The following is a 26,438-nucleotide window of genomic DNA, read 5'->3' on the forward strand; positions in this document are numbered from 1 at the left end:
TTTTCAAGTATGCTTGCATAAATCTTACCTGGAACACTTAGTACAGAAATTCCTCTAATTCTCACATTCATCTTTATTACATTATTTATAGATGGGTGCTATGAGAGCTCTGCTCCAATCATCGCAAATTTGACTTCTGACCAAGCCCTCTGCAAAACTTTTATACCTACATACCTAAGCATTTTTGGTCAAATATCTACTCCAGCTATTTCCATATTTCAAGTTTTTGACAGCTTTTTCTACTTACTTCAAGTATTGATGTGTACTCCTCTTTGCATCTCTCTCTCTCGAAAATTTTCTAGTATGGTTCTGTCACTTCTTGGTTTGTTTGACAGTCTTTCAAAGTAATTACTCCAGACATCTAGGATATTGTTATTGTCAGTTTTCATGTCATCTTTATCATCTTTGATTCCTTTTACAGTACTCTTTCCTCCATTTCTTAGCTTTTTCACTAGCCTCCAGAACATTTTGCCTCTTTCCTGATGTTTATTTTCCATATTCATACCAAAGTCTTCCCATGATCTTTGCTTAACTACTCTTACACATAGCTTAGCTCTCTTACATTTTTCTCTGTATTCTTTTAGGACATCTGCTGACTTATTTGCTAGAACTTTTGGTATGCTTTCTTTTTTTCCAGGATTGCTTCTTTAATATCTGTTCATCCCAAATAGGATTTGAGTTTCTTGGCTAGGTGATAATTAAGGCTGTTTGGCTACAGCATAGCATTGTGATTTGTGCTTTAGAATCACAATTAAAAACGCAATGCTCAGCAAAGATTTGTTCACCTTCACCCCCAAATCCATGCTTCATCAAATTTCCTGCAACCTGTTACAATCATTGTGAATACAGTAAATAATATTTTTGTCCATTCCAAAGTGAATTACCTGACATTGTGCCACATTAAACTGAAAACAATTATCCTTTGACAATATTACTAATTTATTTAAATTATTGTATGGGATATCTATACCAAACTCAACTATTGACTTCCCAGTTTATGAGAAAACTGAATGTCCCCGTTAAATCATTCCCTAGGTCATTAATATACAAATAAGAGTAGTGGTTCTAGTACAGAGCCTTGAGCCACTCTAGTTACCCTCATTTGCCTAGATTTCACTTCTCCATATGCTGTTCTCTGGTGTTTGTCAGCCCCCCCCCCCATCTATACCACCAGCTTCATATCTGTTCCCATTTACTCCATCTTAAATAGTTTTCCATGTGGAATTCTTTGAAAAGTGTAAAAATATCGTGGTGTTGTCATTTCCTTTATCTAGCTACTCTGTCACATTATTATATTACATCATTTCCGTTATCCAGCTACTCTGTCACATTATTATAAAATGTGATTAAATTACTAAGGCTGGATTGATCTACCTTTTTTAAACCATGCTGCTCACTATAGTGTCATATTCCTATCCACCTTTTCCTGAATTTTACATTTAACCACCACCACTTGTGAGATATTAAGTAATCTGTAATTTTCTACATCTGTCTTGGAGCTACCTGTAATAAAACCTTTTTATGTTTACCTCAAAAGCCACAAGACCTATAACATTATAATGCCATGGGTGGGCAAGTGATTAAGGAAAAATGTAGCCTGTTGATATGTTTCTTAAAGAGTGGGAGGTTATACTCAGTGGCAGAAACAGTATTGGGAAGATTGTTCTAAAGAATAAAAGTAGATGGAATGAAGAAAGCTGATGAAAAGTTAGTTCAGCATCTTTGAAGTTGGACAGTGTATGTGTGTTGACCTGTGGCTGCTGCAGTAGTTCAATGGTTAGAAGAAAGGAGGAATGGTAGCAGCCAATTCACAGGAGCAATGTCTATGAAAGTATCTATAAAAGAAAGTAGTGTTGAAACAGAGCACCTATGATAAAGTGACTGAAGGGAGTCAGTGAGAGAATGGTCATCTATTAAGTGGATTGCCCTCCTCTGAATATCAAGAATTCTTAGAGAAGTCATATATTCTTGGAATCTCAACTGAGGTCAGACTTAGATTAAATAACTTTGTCAGAGGCACTGCTAGCTCTTTTGCACATTCCCATAATACATGGGCCATCCAGTCATCATGTCTGGAAGGCCCATACATTTTTCAATATGCTGAGCACATCAAGTTTGTCTACCTCAGTTCTTATATCAGTATAAGTGAAATAGTCACTATGATGAACCTCTTACTAAGTGTCAGTTGGTAGCTCAACTATTTGTTCTGTTTCTGTCACTTTCCTACCATCCACATTGATTAAAGATTGGAGTGGTTAGCATATCCGCTCTCTAGCCAAAAGCTGCAGGTTCGAATCCTGCCATGGGCATGGATGTTTGTGATTTTCTGTGAAGGTGGTGGTGGTGGTGAGGGTAGATAGCGTTCGTGTAGTTGCAGTACATTGTAGTTGGTGGATTGAGTGAGTGGTGGAGACGGAGAGTTATAGAGTAGATGCCCTCCCTCAATGAGTTTTTGGACTCCTTGGAGGTGTCATGTAATAAAAATGATAATAAAATATCCTTCCATAATCATTCTTTTTCTTAATTGCTACACAGCAAATAAATGCATCTGGATTGACTTTGGCCTGCTTTAGCTAATTTTCTCTCATAATCTGATTTATCCCTCCCTACTATACTTGTCATCCTTTTTGCATGCACCATGCTGATCACCTTTATATTCTCTCCACCATATTTTCTTCTTTTACATCTCCTGCTTTATATTTCTACTGACCCATTTAACACCCACTTGGTTTATCATGCTAATGCTGAGTATGCAACCTGATACTATTACTACTCTCAAATAATCCCTGACCACTCTCAGTGCACTTACTAACAGTCTTTCTTTGTAGCTTTTAACTCTGGCACTCTTCCCAGATGCCTGCCTGCCTTAGTTTGTCATAATCACCATATTATTGTCATATATCAATGGCAGAGCAGCTACTTTTGTTATGGATACATCTAATGCTGTTACCAGATCCAACACTCAAACTCCTGGTCCCCCTCTATCATATGCTGTGTCAGGTAATTATCCCTTATTAACTTTATAAATTCCATTTCCATCTTACCATGCATGTTTCCGCCTTTCAATTAGGTCCTCATAATAATTGCTCTTCTTGCACTCATTGCTAATCTGTTGATGTATGATGTTTGCATAGTTAACTGAAACTGCTGGTCTATAGCGGCACCCAACAAGAAATTTTGTCCTGTTGGCATCTATATTTTGCAAGATAGCCTCAAATGAACCATCTCTTTCTGATTTTAAAATCAAATTCTAAATTGGTAATACCTGTCCTCCTATCCTATTCCTTCTATCCTCTATGAAAATAAAATATGCTTTACATTCTCTCTGTAACTATATTATGTTTTGAGCTGAGAATTGTACCAAAAGTTTCTCTTATTTTTGATGCTCATAATTAGAAATTAGAGGAGTTTGTATATATTCAGTTCAGCATCCTCTTGATATTTTTCAGTATGCTAAGCACATCCAATTTGTCTACCTCAGTTTTCATATCAGTATAAGTGAAAGAGTCTACTATGATGATACTCTTACAAAGTGTCACTGGGTAGCTCAATTATTTGTTCTGTTTCTGTCACTTTTCTACCATCCACATTGATTAAAGATATTAAAGATTAGAGTGGTTAGCATATTCGCTCTCCAGCCAAAAGGCTGCAGGTTCGAATCCCACCATGGGCATAGATGTTTGTGATTTTCTGTGAAAGTGGTGGTGGTGGTGGGGGGAGGTAGATAGCATTGGTGTAGTTGCAGTTCATTATAGTTAGTGGATTGAGTGAGTGGTGGAGATGGAGAGTTGTAGAGTAGATGCCCTCCTTCGATGAGTTTTTGGACTCCTTGGAAGTGTCAAGGAGTCCCACAATTACAATAGTGTAATGTCATTATCAACTCATTCAGATTTGAAACCTTGGAAACCATAAACCATACCTGGTCATGATCATTTCTGCATTTACACCCATTTAACAGGAGTGGCTTGACTCATACTTGACTGCAACCCCCCCCCCCCCCCCAGTAACTCTAATTTCCCTGATTTTGCACTTTCAATCTCTCACTAAACAACACTCTCTACAAACATCTAACTCCAAAACTATTCAAATATGGTCTGTCAGGTATAATTTTTTATGTATAATTATGTAAATGTATATACAAGTCCAGCCAACCAACCAGTGTGGACAAAAATGGTAATGGATGTAATTCATTAAGAGGAATTTATGGAGACAAAAACACGTGTTGGAGTAATTACTTTACTTATAATTATGAAAAAAAACTAGACATTTCAACCTTTGTATCAAGTTCATCATTAGGAAAACATATATGTGCACAGGGCACAAACTACATGCCACTATACAAAAGTAAGATAAATCTAAATGTTTTGCTGATCTTTTACCTTCTGGTGAAAAAAAAAAATAATAAATAAAAAATTATACACAAATATAAATTAACAAAATAAAATAAATTTTTATACATATAAGTATAATAATATACAGATGATAGAAAAACATCTAAATAAATATACTGTTGACCCTTGAACAAGTGGGGGTGCCGACTCCCCGCTTTGTTTGAAAATTCATGTATAACTTTTAATTCCCCAAAAATTTAACTACTAATAGCCTGCTGTTGACTAGAAGCCTTACCGATAACATTAACAAGTTGATTAACACATACTTTTGTATGGTGTGTGTGTGTGTGTGTATATTATATACTATATTCTTACAATAAAATAAGCTCTTAGAGAAAAGAAAATGTTGTTAAAGAAAATCATAAAGAAGTGAAAATACGTGGTCCAACACAAAAAAAATGAGACTAACCCTATAGCTTGGAAACAGAGTGGGAGGTAAGAGACAAAGAGATGGTTATAGAGCATGTTCTAACCTGTCATCATGAGACAAGGCTGAACTCCATCGCTTGAACGCTTGTTCAAATATAGATGTTTTCTTATCCTTGGTCGGAAAATGGAGTGCAAGAGTGAACAGCAAGTTAACATCAAGTTTCTTGTAAAACTGAAGAAATCTGCGACGGAAACTTTTCAGTTATTGACTGAGGCTTAAGGTGAAGAGTACATGTCTTATGCATGCATTTTTGAATAGCACAAACGATTTTCGGAAGGCAGAGAAAGCATGAAAGATGATGATAACCCAGGCCGCCCACACACAACAGTTACCGATGACAACATTAAAAAAGTGTGAGATGTGTTTTGAAAAAAAACAGAAGTTTGGGTATTCAAGATGTATCTGAGAAAGTTCGTTTGGACCAGGAAAGTGTTCGATGCGTTTTAACGGAAGAATTGAACATGAAAAAGGTTTGTGCAAAAAGGGTTCCAAAAATGTCAGATGAATAAAACAAACATCACAGGGAACTGTTTGGACCTTTTGCACCATGTTAAGGATGAACAAGATTTGTTGAATTTGGTAATTGTGATGAAACTTGGATGTATGATCCGAAAACCAAGCGACAATCAATGCAGTGGAAGTCAGCAACATCTCCAAGACCAAGGAAAGCATGCAGGAGTTCGAAGTTCAAGGCCATGTTCAATTTTCTTCGATATCCAGGGTATTAGAATGGTAGAATGGGTTCGCAGCAGCCAGATGGTAAATCAGCAGCTTGACAAAAACACGTGAGAAGGAAACAACCAGAATTTTCACTATATTATTTCAGGAAATTACAACATACTAGGATATACATTAAAATAAATTTTAATATATTTCAATATATTTTTGAAATATATTAAAATTTATTTTAATGTATATCCTAGTACGTTGTAATTTCCTGAAATAATATAGTGAAAATGCATAACCAACGTCTAAGCCTTTCCACGGGAAACAACCAGAATTATGGAGAAATGGTTGGATTTTGCACCAAGACAACGTGCCAGCCCACAACGCTTTATCTGTGAAGCAGTTTTTAGTTCCTTAGGGTGGGTGCTCAAGCACCCACCCTAAGGAACCATTTTTTTGTCAATGGAAGATGTGACAGCAAAAACAACAGAGATCTTCAACAGTCTTTCAGAAAATCATCTGAAGAATTGCTTTGAACATTGGCAGCTGTGTGTCTACTCAGAAGGGAACTATTTTGAAGGAGATCATAGTTGATTTTCTCAATTTGTTAAATAAAAAGGGATACAGGCACAGTCTCGTTTTTTTTTTTTTCTTGTGTTGGACTTCATACATTTACAGTATTGTATCTATCCATACAATAAGTTTGCATCGTCTGTTTACAAGATGAATCATATGTCTGTCAGTACCTACATTAATATCGTCTTAATAGATACAAAACACTGTAGATGTTATACTATTGCTAATACTAGATGGCAAAAATGAAAAGATAACCTAAAAAAGAAATTCATATTTATTTACAGGGATATAACAATTCATGCATTGCTAACAAAGCAGCAGCAATATGATTGCTTTATGCTAGCCTAGTGCAATCAATATGATTGCTTCATGGTAGCCTAGCCTATACACTAATGAATGAATTGTTATAAAATTTTTATTTCATGCTAATTAATTTAACCAATTAATAACAGTTCATTTTATGCAGTTATGATTTAATACTGCATCTTTACGTTTGTTTACATTTCTCTCGACTGCAAATGGCACTATGTACCATACAAGTTTTGATATAGACCATATAAGTTTTCATAAATTTTAACTTTTTATAATAGATTTGTGTTATACTTTATGGTAGTAAATGATAAAAATAGACTAGTATCTACATATATTTTATGCATTCATGACATACCTAATTTTTTATTCTTCTTTTCTTTTTTTTTTTTGATATTTCTAAGCTCTGCGATTCATCTGTGAGTTTTTTCAAATTGTTGCAAATCTCCAAGAAAATTTCCAATATATTTATTCAAAAAAACTGCATATAAAAAGTGAAACCATGCAGTTCAAACCTACGTTCAAGGGTCAACTGTATTTCTAATTTTTTAGGAATGTTTGCTCAATTTTGGCAATGTTACATTGCCATCTTCAGGATCACAAAACAGTGATATGTGCATGCAGACACTCACACTAAGCAAATGAGGCTGAAGAAAGACAGCTGGGCTGACATTCTGACATTCTTAGAATGCATGCTTCCCAAATTTGTGACAGTTTCATTTGCACCCAAATTTGTTGAGGGTTGGGAAATTTTTCAGTTCTGAGGCTGATTCAGTGAATAATCTTTTGTACTTCTCCTTGCTGCAGTGTAATAAAGTGGCCTTCTTCCAGCATATTCTGTGGTGGGTGTCCAGTGCATAGTCAGCAAGTCCTGAGTGGCTGTATTGCTGGAACTGGGTGTTGTCCTTGTTTGGATATCCTGATATTGGCTGTCCGTCTGTTTGGCCTAGTAGGACAGTTTGCAACTGCAAGGGACCTGGTATATTCTAGGTAGGTCTAAGGGAAGTGGCTGGTCTTTGATGGAATCTACAAGAATCTAAATAAATAAAAATAGTTTTATAGCAGAACTACACTAAACACATGTCTACAGTCCTCTTATATTCAGATTTTCTTGTGTTTGGGTTCTGCCATCATGTTCTGAATGCTATATAGGTTGCAGAAGGGTCCTCGAGATTCTTGGCATTACTAATCCATCATTCTCGTTTTTAGATTCAAATGATATTTCAGCATCTCACCAGCTTCATTGAGCCTTTTTTTCACACCAGGTTTTGGTGCAGTGTGGGGACTTGGTATCTTTCCATTTGATTCTGTGACATGCTTGAAGTGCATGGTCTGACAGGCCTGTTTTACCATAGTGTAGGAATTTAATGTGGCATTTATATTCTTCTTTTCTTATCGGGATGGTGCACCCTTTTCCCCTACGTAGGGTAGGTTGTAGATGTACTGAATTTTGTAAACCCTTGTGTGGGCAAGATAGGGAAGGGGATCTTCGGATGAGCTGATTATACTTTTTAATTTTTCAGGAGGTCGGAAGGTTTCTTTAATCTTGCATTTATGTAGTGTTCTATTTTTTTCTGATATTTCCCTTGTATGGTATGGCTATGGCATTCTTGTAAGTTTTTTTTTTTTTTTTTTTGCTTTTAGTGGTATTACTGTGGAGGATCTTGTGAACTTTGTTGTAGCCATTTTGTTTATAAATATGTGGCTAATAATTTCATATTAGTGCCTTTTCATCACATTAGTGCCTGGTCATCAGAGCAAATTGTTAGGGCTCTGTTTGTGGGTGTGATGATCCCTAGTTTTGTGTTGGATGGTGGTATGAATTTTTGTGTATGTATTGGTCTGTGTGTGTAGCTTTGTGATAAGACATTGAATGAAATGAATGAAAGGGAGCCTGAGGAAAGACGTGTGACAAGTGTCTAGAAAAGGAGGAGAGTTATTGTTTTCCATGTCAGTGCTAAATTGAATGCATTTGTTGTTGTTGTTCAGGTGACTTAGGAATGTATATAATGTTTTGCAGCTGTGAGGTCAAGTGGCAAAAATATCAACAACATATCTGAGCCATACTTTGGACTTTAGGTTTGCTCAATCTAGAGCTCATTGCTTGGAGTCTTCCATGTAAAAATTAGCTATGGGGGGGGGGGTTGAGCTCATGCCGTACCTTCTATTTTCAGGTAGAAATTATTTTGCCACATGACATACCAAGACAAAATCTTGGACAAAGAGGACCGTGATGTTGAGCAGAAATATGTTCCATATGAGAAGTATCATTGATTGGGACATTAGTGAAAAGGGTAGTTATATCAAAGCTAACTAATAAATCTTCATTGTTGAGTGTGATGTTTTTAATTTTGTTGAGGAAGTGCGTATTTTTTTTATGTAGGAGGGGGAGGAATGACCTACCAACTTCTTGAGTGTAGCTGCTAGTTTCTTGGCTAAGTGATAATTGGGGCTTTCGATTTCTTCAATTATTGGTTGTAGTGGTGTGTTTCATGTATTTTAAGTGGGCCATAAATTCCTGAAGCACGGGCATAATGTAGTAACAGCTTATGAATTGTTTCCTCTGTCAAATGATCACTGACTTCATTAATTCTGTTGTTTTCTTTTTGATGTGGTTTGTAGGATTGTAGTGTAGACCACAACAATTGGTATGTGTTGTGGTCGGATACCAAATGGTACAAGATATGTTGTTCAATCAAGAACGAGAGTAGCATTACCTTTGCCCGCCTTGGTAATAACAATATCTTAGTTATTTCTTAGAGGTTTAAGGGCTAATTTTAGTATTTTCAAATTTTCTATCCATCTTTTATCAGCTATATTGGAAGGGAGGGATTTTAGACCTCAATGTGGTATATGAAGTCTAGTTTGTTTACGAACTTTGTGAGATAGCATAGTTTCTGCCTTTTTGCAGAAGCAAGAGTTTTCCATCGTTAAGGTTGTAGCTGATTGCATTAATAACTTGGCCGTGGTCTGTTGATGGTCGTCTACTCCTTATATTCTGGTTTGTGATTGGCCGTTCCTCTGGACATGGCATCCAGATTGTCTGTGCACCTGTAACCTACCCCACAAGGGAAATAAGGTGCACCATCCCAATGAGAAAAGAGGAACATAAATGCCCCATTAAATTCCTTCACTAGGCACATCAAACATGTCACAGAATCAACTGGAAAGGTACCATGTCCCTACACCTCACCAAAACCTGGTTTGAAAGAAAGTTCAAGGGAAGCTTCCGAGATGCTGAAATATCATCCAAAGAATCTAAACAAGAATGATGGATTAGTAATTCCAAGAATCTGGAGGACCCATCTCCAACCTATATAACAGCCAGAGCATGATGGCAGAACCCCAGCACAAGAAAATCTTAATATAAGAGGACTGTAGAGATGTGTTTAATGCATTCCTGTTATAAAACTATTTTCATTTATTTAGATTTTTTTATCATCTGTATATTATTATACTTATGTGTAAAAATGTATTATACAGTTACACCCTGAGTTACATAACACTAGACTTACATAAATTCACAGTTAAGTAATAAATCTACTAGCACGTATGAACATGTTTGCGACTTTGCGCAGGTGTGTCTTTGACAGCCTTATTGCAGTACAGTAGTAGATGCCTCGTGCGGTTAGCTCAGTCACTTGTTATCACTGCTAGTTTCGTTGTTTTTTACCCTTTAAATGGAATGCAAATGCAAAACCGAATGTGCTGATAATAAACCTAAAACACAAAGGTCTGCAATTACTTTAGAAGAAAAGTTGAAAATAATTCGTATGCATGAAGGCGGGAAAAATCTATGAACAATAGCTCGGGAAATAAATCGATCTGTTTCGACAGTTAATACAATGTTGAAGGATAAAGTTCGCATTGTTGAAAGCACGAAAGGTCCGGCAGCGTTGAAGGGTACAATTATGACCAAGAAGAGGCTGGGCGCGATACCAGAGATGAAGAAATTGTTGTCTCACTGGATCGATGATCTGACACAGAAGCAGATACCATTAAGTTTACTGATTATCCAGGAGAAGGCTATGTCCTTCTCCTGGATAATCAGTAAACTTAATGGAAGGAGAGCAAACAATAACTGATACGGGTGCTGAGTTGACACAATTACAGCAGGCGATGGAGATGTGTATGCAACTGGCACAGCAATTAGAGCTGGAAGTGGATAATGGTGGCATTAATGAGCTTCTTTTGAGTCATAATGAAGAGCTAATTAATGATGACCTTATTCAGTTGGAGGCATTCCGAAGAAAATACTAAGCCAATTGAACTGCCAGACAAAAAGAAATTTACAACAAAGGGACTAGCTGAGGTTTTTAACTTGATAGACATGGTGTTAGCAAAATTAAAATTGATGGATCCGAACACTGAGCGATTCAAAAATGTTAGCCGCTGTATCTATTCTGATATTTCTAGCTATGAGGCCATCTACAAGGACAAGAAACTTGTGACCACACAATCTACTTTAGACATGTTTGTGAGATGCCAATCACAACAAAGTCAAGATGACAACTCAGACAACCTCGACTACCCCCAGCGTTCAACTTCGAAAGGGGTAAAACTTCCCGCAATACAGCATTCATTAGAACAGCCAACTTAGCCATCACAAGACATTTTTTTTATTTGAAAAGTGAATATTTCAGTTTGTTTTTATATTCTTTTATAATATGTATTTTTCATACGTTCATATTTACAGTATGTATATTATTCAAATACAATTGATAAATTTTTTTAATCACCCCAAAAAATGAAAAATATTAAAAATCGAAAATATCTGATTAATGGCAAAAAAATTAATGTGACACAGCGGTATGAGTAGTCATCGAACATTTTATTGTATATATGTAATTTACAAATTCGACTTATGTAAAATTCGAGTTACGTAAATGTTTACAGAACACATTACTTACATAACTCGGCATGTAACTGTATTTTGTTCATTTATATTTCTGTATAATTATTTATTATTATTATTTTATTTATTTTATCTATTTTTTTACCAAAGGTCAGGCAATGGTAAAGATTAACAAAACATTTAGATTTATCTTACTTTTATGTACTGTCATGTAGCCTATCCCTCGATACAGAGGTCAAAACAATGAGTGTTATTTTTATAATTATAAGTAATCGCTTCAACACGTGCGTTTGTCTCCTCAAATTCCTCACAATGAATGCTAACCACCGTGTTATGCATTTTGGGGATGAAAAGATTACAAGCTGTGAAGCACACAGATGGAACTGCATTCCAGGAAATGAAGTTATGGATTTGGAAGTGCTGTGCATATCACTAAGGTGACCAAAGTAGTCCATAGGATTATTTGGTTACATAGGCAAAGTGGATATTAAATCCAACATTATTTCAAAGTCAAATGTAGAACTATGAAAGTTTCGTAAGTTGACAGGGAGAGCTTGTGAGAATACATTCCTTGTCATTCAACAGTTGTCTTAGTGTGGACTACTTAAAAGACATTGGTGCTGCCCAAGTGTCTATATATTTACCTTCTATTAGTCCATCTGGATAAGATTTCACTGGCCTGACAGCTGTTTTGAAGTGGTTTGTTCTCTTCAGAGAACAGGCAGAAACCTTAAGATTACAAAAACATGTTCAGTACTAAGGAACTTGAAATGTTAGAAGTTTTTTCCCACTCGGTTAGACTATAATAAATTTAGTTTAATCCTTTATCCAATGTTATTATTGCACCTGAAGTATCTACTGGACTGAAGCAACTCGTAAAGGTGGACCAAGCTCTCATCCCTCCTTGTCTTAGTATCTCCCATAATGCAAAGCACATCTCCTTGCTGACATGTATTGTCTGATAGGTAACAGCAGGTTGTGTATCAAGGAGTGATATCCCAGCAGAGGAGTCAAAGTGGTCTGTTTTAGGGCCATTTTTGTTTATTTTATATTAAATGACATTGGAAAGGTCTTAAACGGTGATATACAATTGTTTGCAGATGATGCAAAGTTGGAGAGAGTTATGAGAAGTAGAGCAGATGTAGCTTTGCAAGAGAACCTAAATAGACTGCCTAAATGGGTGAACGTGTGGGGGATGTCAGTTTAATGTTACAAAGTGTAAGGTTTTAAAATTTGGTAACCAAAGATGGGATGCAGAATATAGGATTGGTGGAGATATTTTAGAAGAGGTGCAGGAGATGAAAGATTTGGAGGTTATAGTTGATGGGGACTTGAAATTTAATGGGTGTTTTGTCAAAATTGTGAGGATAACACAGCAAATTATGGGAATGATGCAGGGAACACTGCCATGTAGAAGTAAGGATGCTTTGATTCCATTGTACAAGACTTTGATGAAGCTGCATGCGGATTACTGTGCACAGATTTGGTTGTAAAGTTTTCAAAAGGATGATGAGACATTAGAGGGGATTCAGAGACAGTTGACTAAGTTGATTTCTGATCTCTGGAATGTGGAATATGAGGACAGATTGAGAGAATGTAAATTACATAGTCTAGTGCAGCGCTTCCCAAACTGTGGGCTGCGGCCCCTTTGGGGGCCATGAAATAATGAAAACAAATTTAAAATCTTTTAAGACTAAGTAGTCTTTTTTATCTTAAAAGAAACGTATTTAATTTTTTTTAATATTTATTATTTCTGTTTTGTTATTTTTTATATTTTAATGGAAAAAAATCGCATATTGGTGCTGGTTCACAAATTTTGCTTCCTGCTTATTTTGCCACTTGATGAATAGCAGATATAGCTTTGTGTGGGGGATGTCAGTAAGTAAATATATGCTTATTCATATAAGTTTCATTTCAAAGCAGAAATCTAAGAATTGCAGTTACAAATATTTTGCCTGATATTGGTGTAGCAGTATTGAAACACATCCATCACATTAAATTGTTATTAAACGTCTTTTATGTTTTTAATTCTTACTTTGTTTATTACTAATCATTTTACGTTTCATATGCTTGTACTGCAAATGTACAATAACAATATATCTATCTATATAAAAATGAGATAATGTGCCATGTCAAATGTATGTAAAATGCAAAATGCTAAAATGTAATATTTGCATTTGATTTTTGCAATATTCGCTGTGTATGTTTTGTATTGAATATAAATACAATAACTATTATAATAATATATGTCTATATTATGATTTTTTTTCGAGGGGAGGGGGCGTGAAATATTTTAATTTTTCCATAGGGGGCCCTGACATCCAGAAGTTTGGGAAACACTGGTCTAGTGGATAGAAGGAAGAGGGAGAGATGATCAAAACATAAGTTGGTAAGGAGTAACTATCAGATTAGCGTGGATTAGATTTTTCATAGAATATCTGGAGACAGGAAGAATGAGAGACCATCCCTGGAAGCTTTATAAGGTTGGTGTGAGCAAGGGGGGGGGGTAGATATTTTGCATGGAGAGTGGAAGGTGATTGGAATACATTGCCTGAGAATGTGTGTGTGCAGGGAAAGTGAATTCATTTAAGTTGAGGTATGATTAGCTATACATGGTTGTGGGGCCAACCACGATGAGTCACTTGACTCCATGGAGGTCTGTTGATGATAATGATGATAATAATAATAATTATCTCTAATATCATGTCAATCAGGTAGTCTATAGGTAATGTGTTGATTATAGCCATTTTGAAGAATTTTGGGAATCCTTGGAAATGGCATTAGATATAAAATATCTAAATATAAACCCAAGTGTCATTTTTTGGAATATATCCTAGCCATCATTAATCAAATGTGTATATGCAGATGTGTAAACATGCACAACGTGCTGAATAGAGCAATGCACAATTGGAAATTATAAATCTGGAGGGAAAATTCATATAAAAAAAGTTTGAGTTTGAGGAAAGATGGAGTTGTATAAGAGGGACAGCTTACACTTGAATTCATTTGGTATCAGGAGTCTTGAAAAACTAATAACTGGTATGAGACCTAACATAGAGAGTCTGGGAAACTAAATTATAATGGGAGGAGTGGTGAGAATATGTGTGTAAGAGTGACAGTGCTATTTAACTCTGTTAATGATGGGGAATGGGCATTATCATGAAAATGACTACAAGAAGAGATTGATTTTGACTTTGTGTTCATCTGATCCATCAAATGTGTGCAAAAAATGCCTACATATTATTATTATTATTTGACACCTCCAGGGAGTCCAAAGACTCATTAAGGGAGAGTATGCCAACTGCATCGAACGATTGGTCCCTTCCAACTACTAACCGTGCTCAAACTTACTTAACTGAGCCATTATAGTAGCAGAGGCTCTACCAATCGACCAACCTTTGCCGGCAATATATAACGCACTAGAGAAGAACAGAGATCTGCAAGTTATTCAACTGTGTCACGCAGACTACAGACAAGAGTATGCAAAAGAACATGCTGGTAGCTTATTGTGGCTGTACATGAATGCTAGACGTATCAGAAACAAAGGGGTAGAGTTTATTGCCTTGGTCAATATGTTGAGGCCTCAGATTATAGGCATTAGTGAGACCTGGCTATCAGAATCAAACATACTAACTGGTATCGAGTGTAAAGGGTACAGTATTTTTAGGAAGGATAGACAGGATAGGAGAGGAGGTGACATGTTGCTAATAATATTGGATGACTTGAATCCAATTAGTGTTGAGACCTATGATTGTAATATTACAGTTTTTCATGTGGCAATGAGTTTGAAGCCATCTAGTGTGAGGTGGAATCTAATATGATCAAGTACTTAGTGGGGTGTTGTTACAGACTGGGTAGATTGGTTACTAGTGATGAAGAAATGCATCACCAAATAAAAACAATGAGTGCAAAAAGAGTAATCATAATGGTAGACTTTTATCCAAACATTGATTGGGCAGCAGATTGCAAGACAACTTTCTCAAGTAGCATGTGACAGAAGGAATTTGAGGTCAAAGAGTGTTAGATTTAATTATAGTGTCAGAAGGTGTTTAAGTTAAAGACAACTATTCTGCCTGTGGTTGGTGCCAGTGATCATGTGGTACTCTCTTGGGAAGTGGCTAAGTTTATGAATGTTCCATTTAACAAAGGTCACATGCTGAACTACAAAGCAGAAATTTATGACCAACCGAGAAGTATACTGAGTTTGGTTGCTAGATGAAAGCATTTAAAAATTACTTAAATGATACAATATCAGAATGTGTCCTGAGAGTTCGAAGAATAAATAACGTAGATGTCAAGTGTAATCTTATCAAACAGATTCATAAGAAAAGGATTATGTGGAAGGAATACTGTGTGCATAAGAAGGATGTCTTTTACAAAAATTATAAGTAACAGCAGGCCAGAAGAGTTACAACTATTGTACAGAAAGCTAAGTCTGAGAAAAGAAACTGACTCTGCAAGTTAAAGATAACCCCAAAGAATTCTATCGATATGCTGCAAGTAAAAGAATGAATATGAAAGGGTGACTGTACTGAATGCAGATGGTGTTAGAGTGACAGATGCAGAAGAGGTTGTTCAACTAATCAGTGCATAATTTGCTAAAAGCTAATGACCTGGTGTATGCAACATTGAGTACACTGCTACCTTTTCACTGGATGTGGATATTCATAATTAGTTCTTTCATCATCATAAACTAATTATGGATATAGACCATATTAGTCTGTTCCAGTCTCATTATCCATCTAATATCCTCTTTTGAGGTCTACCCAGCCTTCTCTTTCCAGTTGGTCTATATTTTATTATTTGTTTAGTATATCGGATATTACCCATTCGGTTTACATGTTCCATTCAATTTTGTTTGTAATTGTTTAGTTTTTTTCCTACCGATTTTATTTTTAGTTCTTTTAAAATATCTTCATTCCTTTTTTTGGTCTAATAATGTGTATTTTGCAGTTCTGCTCATGAATCTCATTTCACTTGTTTTTATTCTTTGTTAATCTTGTTTGTTTATTGTCCAAATTTCTCTGTCATATAATAATGTGGACACTGCTAAAGTATTATATATTTTCAAGCATGTTTCTTTTTGTACAATATTTGGATTGAGTGTTCTATTTATCAGGCCTGTAATCTGTAAAAATGTTGAAGTTTTTAATTTTGTCTTTTTCTCCTTCATATGATATTTCACATCCAAGATAACTGAAAGTATTTATTTGTTCTATTATTTATTTATTGACTATTTTACTTCTAACTGGACTTTCTCCACAAAATGCCATTGTTTTAGTTTTATCTGTGGATATTTTCATTCCAAACTGTTCTACTATAATGTTTAAATTATATATTGCTCTTTATAAATTGTTGGAAGTTTTTCCACTTGATTATACTATAAATTAAAGATGCCAAGTAATTATATTCTTCGTTTAATCCTTTATCCAAGTGTAAGCAAACAAAGTTTGTGCCTGAAGTATTTTCAGGACAGGGCAACTCTTGTATAGAAGCTAATGACTTCACATCACTTGCCTTAGTATCTCATAATGCAAAGCACATATCCTTACAGACATACATGTCTGTAAAGATATGTGTGTTCCAGAGAATTTTAATAATAATGTGTGACACTTTTTGGCCTCATATATGAAAATATGACTTCTGCATTACTTCAAACTTAGTATCACCTCTGGGTCTTGCTCCCACTGATAAGACCTCAATAAAGGTTGAAACTGGTCTGGGTAGTGACCCTTCCCATAATGTATAGCATTATCCATGTCTGCAGGGATATGTGCTTGGCATTATGGGATACTAAGGCAAGTGATGTGAAGTCATTTGCTTCTATATACGAGTTGCCCTGTCCTGAAAATACTTCAGGTGCAAACTTTGTTCGCTTACACTTGGATAACAAGAATATAATTTCTTGTCAATTTATTTTCTTTGTAAATTGTCTTCCTTATCTGATATTATTACTTGATCCTTTGCAAATAATAGCATATTTATTTTGTTATTTTGGGAAATTTTCTTGGTTTATAGATTGTTTTTCAGACATTTTTTCATTTATTTTTATTTCATTATCTTTGTATATATTCAATATTGCATGTAGTAAAACATTAGGTATATTTATTCTTTGTAATATATCAAACAGTATATATCCTTCTACTTTGTCATGATTTTTTACTTTTTACATGATGATATGGTCATTAAATACGGGTTACAAAATTTACAGTAAAATTCTGAATAAGACTTAGAAAAGTTGTGCTCATGCAAGGGGGAAATATAGTAGCAGTGGTTTTGAGGCGATATGAGATAGATAGAATGTGAAATACTTGAATGTTGCTATAGACTGGATGTTGCTCATAATGTGGAGGGTAGTTACCCTGAAATGTGTAAGCAAATAGGAAAAGGGTGATCATTATGTATGATTTTAATTATGGCCATATATAATTGGATGACAAAATAGCATCTAGAAGTAAAGAAAACAAATTTCTCTAGGTTTTGAAGACACTTATCTCAAGCAGCATGTAAAAGGGCATGTGAGGATTGAGGATCACGGATTTGATCATCTCATCAGAGGATTTCATTATAAATGAGGTGGCAAATCTCCCTCTGGTTGGTGAGTGACCATAAAGTGATTACCTGAGTCGTTGCTAGCTACTTGAGGAAAAGACGTATGTATAACTAGAAGGCTAGTGATTATGAAAAGATCAAGAGATATTTTCCATCTGTAGCATGGAATGAGTAGTTGGGTGGAAAGGAGATCAGTACTGCTCAGACACTATTCAGGAACTATTTAGCAGAAACAATGTCTAAATGTATTCCAAGGGTGAAGATTAAATAAGGTAGGTATGAAATGGATGAATAAAGAGATTATGCATGCAGTATAGAGGAAGAAGGCATTATGGAGGTAACTTAAAATGAGTAGTAATAATCAGTTCCATGAGGGGTACAAAGAACAGAGAAGGAGGGCAACTTAGTTGGTAAAGGTAGCAAAATTGCAATATGAGCAGCAGTTACTTAACGAAGCAAACTCCTAGGAAGTTCTTTCGATATGTAGCTAGCAGAAGAAAGAAACATTCTTGAAGAATGACATTGATTCATCCTTTGGAAAGGGAGGAGGAGGTACTTCCTGTGAATGAATAAGAGGTACATTGAGAATTGTAAACAGTCTTAATAATGCTATAGGGTTTGATGACATTGCCATCTGTTTTGAGGGAAGGTGCCAGGGAGTTAATTAACATCTGCCTTGACATGCTTGTTTAATATGAGTCTCACACTGGGTAAAGTTCCAAAGAAGTAAGGAAGGCAAGATCATACCTTCATAAGTGAGGCAACTGAACTCAACTTTCAAATTATAGGCTAATTTTGTGTCTGTTGTTGTGGTTAAAGCATTGGAGAGGTTAGTCAGAACCAGGATTCGGAATTGGGTTGACAAGAGTAGTATTTTTTTATGGACAGCAATGGGTTTGATAAAGGAAGGTCATGTTTTAGTAATCTGCTTGCTTATTACAGTTATATGAGAGGTGCATTGGACAAGGGAGATGGATGCACACTCAGTAGTATACTTAGATTGTGCAAAGGCTTTTTGATAGATTGCCACATGAAAAGTTGATAGTTAAACTAAAATTGATAGGATTGGATATTAGATTAGTCCATTGGATTGGAGATTGGCTATCTGATAGGTATCAGCAAGTTGTGTATGGGGAGCAATATCCTGGAACAGTGTGGGGGTCCCATTGTATAAAATCAGACCACATCCGAATTTTTGTGCTCAGAACTGGTCACCAGAATTTGAAGGGGATGAAGTAACTCTGGAGAGGGTGCAGAGATGGATAACAATAATGATATTAGCACTGTACAGTGTTGATTGAGGGCATGCAGACTGCAAAGTTTAGTTTATTGAAGACAAAAGGGGGATATGATCAAGACATTGGAGCTATTTGAGGGTTGTTATTGTGCTGACACTAAGATTTTTCATATGGCAGAATGAGGGGAAGGAACAATTACAAGGATCATCCCTGGAAGTTGTGGAGGGTGGTGGTGATTAGGGGGATGAGAGGTGGTTTTTTTGCATGGAGAGTGGTGGGAGCATGGAGTGCATTGCCTGAGAGGGGGCAGCGAATGAGTTTGAGGAGTGGTGTGATGGACTTTGTGTTGACCTCCCACAGTAAGTCATGTCATTCCATATAGGTCAGAAAATAATAATTTTCTGCATACAGTCCTTCAATTTCTGCAAATTCATTAAGCCTTCATCCTCTCTAATTCCTTTGGCTCATTCCTTGCACACCTAAAGCACTTTCTTCCTGTAGTTTCATGCCTACTTTACAATTAAAGTTTCCCATTACAATTTGACAGAGACATGTACTATCTCTGAGAATGTTGGAGAGATCTTCATGGAAACTGTTAATTTCTTCATCTGAATGACTGGAGGTGGTTGCATATATTTGTATTATACTTAAATCACACTGCTTACTGATTTTCAATCTAAGAGTTGTAATTTTCTAGGAGATTGGTTTAAATTCAAGAATGTTATTTTTCCATCTATTATGGACCATAAATCCAACTCCTCCTTGACCATGATCTCCTCCAGCAATATGTAAAATACAATTGCTTGTTTCACTAATTTTTTTATTCTATTCTTGGTTTAGAAAGTCCAAGAATATCCATACTTGTTTTCTGGTATGCATATTCTCTTTCTTGCCATTCTGCCTAGTGCCACCAAAAACCTAACTCTTTTACTGTCTTTTGTCTGATTTCACTCATCCTCAATATCTACTTTTTCAGAGAAATGTTACGATTCACAAGCATGTCACTTCCAAGTTTATACTTTCTCATTATTCATACTATCAACAACAATCTTTTCAGCATTCTACAGGCATATCTATCAGATTCCCAACTGTGGATTGTTTTTGGGAAATTCACATGGTTCAAAATAATCTTGAAAGATACCTGTGGCATGATGTAAACAATAAATTACCCGATAACCACAGTTATTAACTTTAATGAAATGAAAGTACAGATATTTTGTACTGAAAATAACAGTACATAATCAGTGCATTGAAACAAACAAATCAAAGAAACGGGAAAATCAAGGTACTTACAGCAGTCGGTGGTTTACCAATTAAAAAATTGCTGCATGTTAGAAATTAATATTAATAAATATATTTTTCATAATACAGTATGTACAATATTTTAATATTATTTATTAATATTAATTTCTAGCATGCAGCAACAGTCTTGAATTGGTAAACCATCAACTGCTGTATGTACCTTGTATTTCCCATTTCTTTGATTTGCTTGTTTCTATGCACTGATGATGTACTGTTATTTTCAGTATGAAATATCCATACTTTCATTTCATTAAAATTAATTACTGTGGTTATTGTGTAATTTATTGTTTTTGGCTCAAAATACTTTACCTATGAGCAACCCAAAGCAACCCCCCCTCCACACACACACACACACACACTTTGTCTTGTGTGCACAAACAACAAAATGCAGCAAGAAGCAAAATTTTAAAAACAAATTTGCATAACATTGTATACTTTATGCTGGCTATTCCAATATCCACAATATTTCCACTCAATCAAATAAATTCATAAATATCTTTACTGCAGTTCCACAGTAAACATTCTGTTAATCATATTTTTTATCCCTTAATAATTTGGTGTCTAACTTTATATATAATAACTCGACATTATCCTGTTATGAGGATATTAAAAATGTCTTTATACACTATAATGGTTATTTAAATTTTGTATTTTTTATTAGCCTTTAGTTCTGTTATTAGATCTCCATAGAATCAGGATTCGTGATGAAAGGTCCTTGCTATCAAACAGTGCTCCTCACCATGTAATTAAAAAGCTGTTTACTGATTCTGCACTTATTATATTTATGTAATAATTCCACTTGCCAACCACTTTCAAAAATAAAAAAAAAATAAAAACTGTTCTACACTACCTTGTGCACAACTTCCTAGGGTGGCATCTGTCTGTCACTGTCTTACTCCATTTTTACTGTATAAAAATTCTTATCTTCATTATTCTGGCACAAATCCTTCACCTGCTTATGTCTCAATTATATTACTAGCCATCTACTAGGCTCTGTAGATGGCATTCTCACTATGTTCTAATATCCAACATTGCTTCTTTCCAAAATATCAATGCCATCTAAAAAACTAGGTGACCAGATTTATAGAACAGTTCAAGTGTGGTCTGATCTTGTATAGTGAAACTAACCTTCCTATTTCTGTCCCTTATCTCCTTGATATCCTACAGTACATTCCTACCAACTGTATACAGGGTGATTCAGAACTCTTGGGCCAAACTTTAAGGGGTGATAGAACACACCTAAACAAGTACTTTTCTTCATACAATGCATGGTCCGAACTCAAGCTGTGAAGCGCTAGAGGGCGCTTTCCAATGAACACATAAGCGTTGGTTTTTGCAGTCATTATTTCTACCGTTGAGTGCAAAAAGGATGGATTCTTTCACAAATCAGGAGAAGGCTGACATGCATTTCATTTACGGAGCTGCGAATGGGAATGCGAAGGAAGCCCAAAGACTGTACTGAGAGCTCTTTCCGACAAGACGCATGTCTGATATCGTAATACCTTTCAGCAATTGCACTGGTATCTGTGCGAAATAGGCTCCTTTGTCAGTGGCATGTAGGATACAGGGCGTGCAAGAAGGGTGAGAACTCCACGTGTTGTAGAGGAAATTCTACGTAGGATTGCAGATGGTCCAGAATGTAGCACACGAACAATTTCCCATGCCATGCATATGCCCCAATTGACGGTGTGGCAAGTTCTACGAGATGAACGATTACACCCCTACCATGCACAGAGGGTGCACGCCTTGACACCTGCAGATTACCGACCTCATATGGATTTTGCACAGTGGTTCCTGCAGCAGACTGCAGTGCAGCCGGACTTTGATACACATGTCTTATTCACTGACGAATGCACCTTTACATGTGAGGGCATTTTTAATACCCACAATTATCAAGTGTGGGCGAGCAGAAATCCACACACCACACGTCCACATTCATACCAGTGGTGTTTCTCCATAAATGTTTGGACTGGACTCCTACGTGACCATTTAATTGGCCCATACCTTCTGCCAGCACGACTGAATGGGAGAACGTACCTCGTATTTTTACAAGAGGTCTTGCCAGAATTACTGAACCCTGCTCTAGCAAACATTCAAATGTGTGTGGTTCCAACATGACGAGCGCCACCCCATTTCAGCATGGATGTGTGGAACGCCTTGGATGCAACATTTCCAGGACGATGAATTGGTCGGGGTGGACCCACCGCTTGGCTGCCACGATTGCCCAATCTCTCATGTCTGAACTTTTTCCTATGGGGCCATATGAAAAGCCTGATCTACAATAGCCCCATCGATTCCAATGAGACCTTATTGCCAGGATTTCTATTGCCGCTGCCAATGTACACCAATCATTACGTTGAAGGTGTGAAACCTGCATTAATGTTGGCCGTTGCTCTTTTGAGCAGTTTCTGTAATTTGTTCAATAAAATTCTTCAATTTATGTTCTGTAATTTTTGCAATTGTTTCAAATCTCCTCTGTCATTCTTATGTTTCTTCATTTCCTGACACAGTAGTTGCTAACTACTAGCTCTTCACTGCTTGAGTTCGGACCATGCATTGTATGATGAAATGTGCTTGTTTAGGTATGTTCTATCGCCCCTTAAAGTTTGGCCCAAGAGTTCTGAATCACCCTATACTGTTCTATCCTTGCCTTCCAGATTTCAAGACCTTACACTTTGTAAAGATGAATTGGTATTCCCCTGTCTCTTCAAATCTCCTGGAGAACCATAACATCAGATCAGTTCTTTATTGCTGTCCCAAACTTTACATGATCTGCAAAACAGTTGCAAATCTTTAAGCTTCCAATATCATTAACATATAATTTAAATGACAGTGGCCCTTAACGGGGGTCTCCTATGGCTTACCGCTGATATATTTCCTTGTTGGGATACCTCTCTCCTTATATGCAATTTGGTAATATTTATCAGACCACAAAGCTGTTATCTAAAGTCCCAATGCCTTTGTACAATCTCTCCTTTATCCAGTACATTAAATCAGCAGTATATTAAATAATTAATTTGAAACAGAAAATCATCAGATTAGTGCTCTAAATCCTAGAAGTCGCAACACTTTCCAGCAGTTTGTTATAGTAGTGTTTGCTACAATGACAGTCAATTGTATATGGGAGACAATATTCAATGACATGGGTATAAACAGGAACTAATAAGATGATACAGTTAGTAAAGTAACAGAAAGAGTACAGCACTTAGTCAAATCAATCAACTAATTCGACTTCTGTGCTCATTTGAACTTATTACAGGGTTTATTGGAATATATACAATACATATAAATAATTAAACAACACATTTAATTACTTCTATATTTCATCTTTTTTAAGACATCATCAGGGAAGCAATATTAAAATTGCAAAAACACACAAATTTGCATAAACACAAAGTTGGGAAGATTAGACTGAATGCCTAAAGTCCTATGAGGGGGGGTCCCCTATGGACACTGTTGGCTAGCCTTAGTTGTGTTGGGTGGGAAGCCTAAGAATTAGTTTCCCAAATCTTGGGAAGTTTAAATAAACCATATTTATTAAGATTAGTGCAAAGGTATCGAAGGCATGGTCAGCAAGCCCTGACTGGCCATACTTATGGCAACATATGTATTTTTTTATGTTCTTCCAAGCAGATGTTAGCAGATCACCCAGTTTGACCATAATAAAGTCAAACTGGGAGATAAGGTCAAAGTTGCAAGTGCTGAACACTTCTTCATTTGCCAACCTTTCCTGTCCAATGGCTACAATGCCAAAAAGGTCAACAAATTAATTGTTCCTCCTATCTCCTCTCAACATTTTGATAATAGTAATGCTATCAATTGTTTCTTATATCCAGGGCACCTCAGAAAAAAATAGCTAGAACTCTAAAAAAAAAAAATTTGCACGGTTTTCAAACCTTATCTAAAGCTGCCTACCCTCATCTGCTCTCCCAAGAATCCTCTATCAGCTCCTGGTGTTTCCTTTTTCCTGCAACTTATCGTATTATGGTCGTCAAACTGGGAGATTGATTAATCATCCTAGAAGAACATTAAAAAATACATTTGTCTCTATCATAAGTATGGTCGGTCAGAGCTTGCTGACCATGCCTTGGATACTCTTCACAGAATCAAATGGAGAAACTACTATGCTTCACTACAAAAAAAATGAAAATTTGAAAGACTTTTTTTAGAATAAACAGCAGAATTAAAAAAATCGACCTGATCGTAATAAATATGGTTGTATTAAACTTCTCAAGATTTGGGGAACTCTGATTCATAGGTCTCCCACCCAACACAGTTAAAGCTAGCCAACAGTGCCCATAGAGGACATCCTCATAGGACTTTAGGCTTTCAGTCTAATCTTTTCCACTTAGTGTTTATATAAATTTGCATGTGTTTTTGCAAGTTTAATATTGTTTCCCTGATGATGTCAGTGACTGAGATGAAATATAGGAGTGATTAAACGTTTTGTTTAATTATTTATGTGTTGTATTTATTCCATTAAACCCCATAATTAGCCAAATCAAGTTGAGAAAAATCCTGAGAAGTTTCAGATATGTGTGTGATATGAATGAATGATCATGGAAAGATATTAGATGATGATAATGGTAAACAAGTACTGAATATATAGTCAAAATATTTAACAAGCAATTTGACCGTGGAATGCATTGCTTATAGAATGGTGAGAGTGAGAACGGTCAGTGAGTTTAAGGAGTGGTATGATAGACTTTGTGTTTCCTAGGAGGGACCTCCCATGATTAGTCTTGGTAGACTTTGTGTTTCCTGGGAAGAACCTCCCTCGATAAGTCTTTTGACCCCTTGGAGGCCTAAATAATTATAATAATAAATGTATTTGTTCTGTATTTGTGGAGCTTTTGATATGTTAGTGAATGGTGGTAATTGATGGGATCTGAAGCTCAACCAACACATTGGCAGACTACTTCAAAAAAGTTTAGACACTGCTATGATAAGGAAGAAATTGATATGGGATGGTGCAGGGGAAGAATCTTTTTTCCATGTCATTTTAGGCATCTATACCTGAGGGCTTGCACAGATATCCATGATTCAGCCAGATTTGAGTCTACAGCTTAGTTGCATGAAAAAAAAAAAAAAAATGTGTGACCAGACATCCTGTGCAGCATTAACAAAGCAAACAAAGAGGGTAAATATTCCTTGAAGTTGCATAAGAATGTAATGAGCATGGGAGTGAAGAGTCAATTTTTTTTAATATGGAAAGCAATAGGTGAGTAGAATAAGTTGGTAGAAGTTGTTGGTCTGGAGATGGCTTGAAATTAAAGTTTAATGTGAAAGATGTTACTGTTTGAGTAAGCTCACTTTTCCTTTCCTATGATGATTATTCTGATTTCATGGAGATCTGTTAATAACAATCAGCTCCCTCCCTCTTTCTCTCTCTCTCTCTCACCTTCGATGCTATGTATTGTTTATCGTTATTAAATGTCACTACCTACAGTTCAAAATTTAAATTCTTTGTAGAGATGCTCTTCAAAGTCTGTTGGATAAGCAAGGGCTTGATATTAATAATGTCACCATATTCTTGAATTCTTCATTCACTCCACTTTCCCCACATATTGAAGTTTTTAGACTAGGTGGAAGTCATCTTCATGTGAGTGGTAAGTAGAGCTAAATTTATTGTTTGTTATATAGCAGAATTTACCGCTATCTAGAATAATTGTTTCAAAGTTTTAATGGAACTCATAATAGTAGAGTGAAACACATTAGACACAATAATTGATTGAAAATTAGAAAAGATTTTGTACTGAAAATTAACAGCACATAATCATTGTGGAACATCAGTTTGTTCTACACTGATAATGTACTGTTAATTTTTTTTTTTTTTTTGTTAGTTTCAAAATATTTGTTTGCTAATTTTCAGTAAAGTACTGTGTGTAGTATGTTTCACTCTAAAGGGTGTTTCAGAGTGAAACTGATTCTAAATCTTTATGCAAATTTTATGCGTAATAAGATTTAAAAACTAAACATAGTTTAAAATATGAATTGAAACATTTTGTTACACAACTCAAGTTAAGCTACATCCATCTTGATGACCCATTCCAAGAAATAGATAATGTGTTCTTTAGAGAATTGTTACAGCATTATTATTATTAATATGAACATCTGAC

The 26,438-nt window shown here is 35.8% G+C and overlaps 1 protein-coding gene across 1 annotated transcript in view; it reads left to right on the plus strand.

Annotated features, from left to right (window-relative positions):
- Positions 1-26,438, plus strand: part of LOC150096455 (uncharacterized) — a 154,182-nt gene that overhangs the window by 76,404 nt on the left and 51,340 nt on the right. The window contains exon 4 of the mRNA XM_090408615.1: positions 25,792-25,928. Within this exon, the coding sequence (XP_090264741.1) occupies positions 25,792-25,928 (137 nt within the window). The remainder of the gene's footprint in view (positions 1-25,791; positions 25,929-26,438) is intronic.

Source organism: Typopeltis vanoorti, chromosome 18 (genome assembly GCF_054136105.1).
Source record: "Typopeltis vanoorti isolate ZY-2024b chromosome 18, IOZ_Tvanoo_1.0, whole genome shotgun sequence".
Lineage (NCBI taxonomy): Eukaryota > Metazoa > Arthropoda > Arachnida > Uropygi > Thelyphonidae > Typopeltis > Typopeltis vanoorti.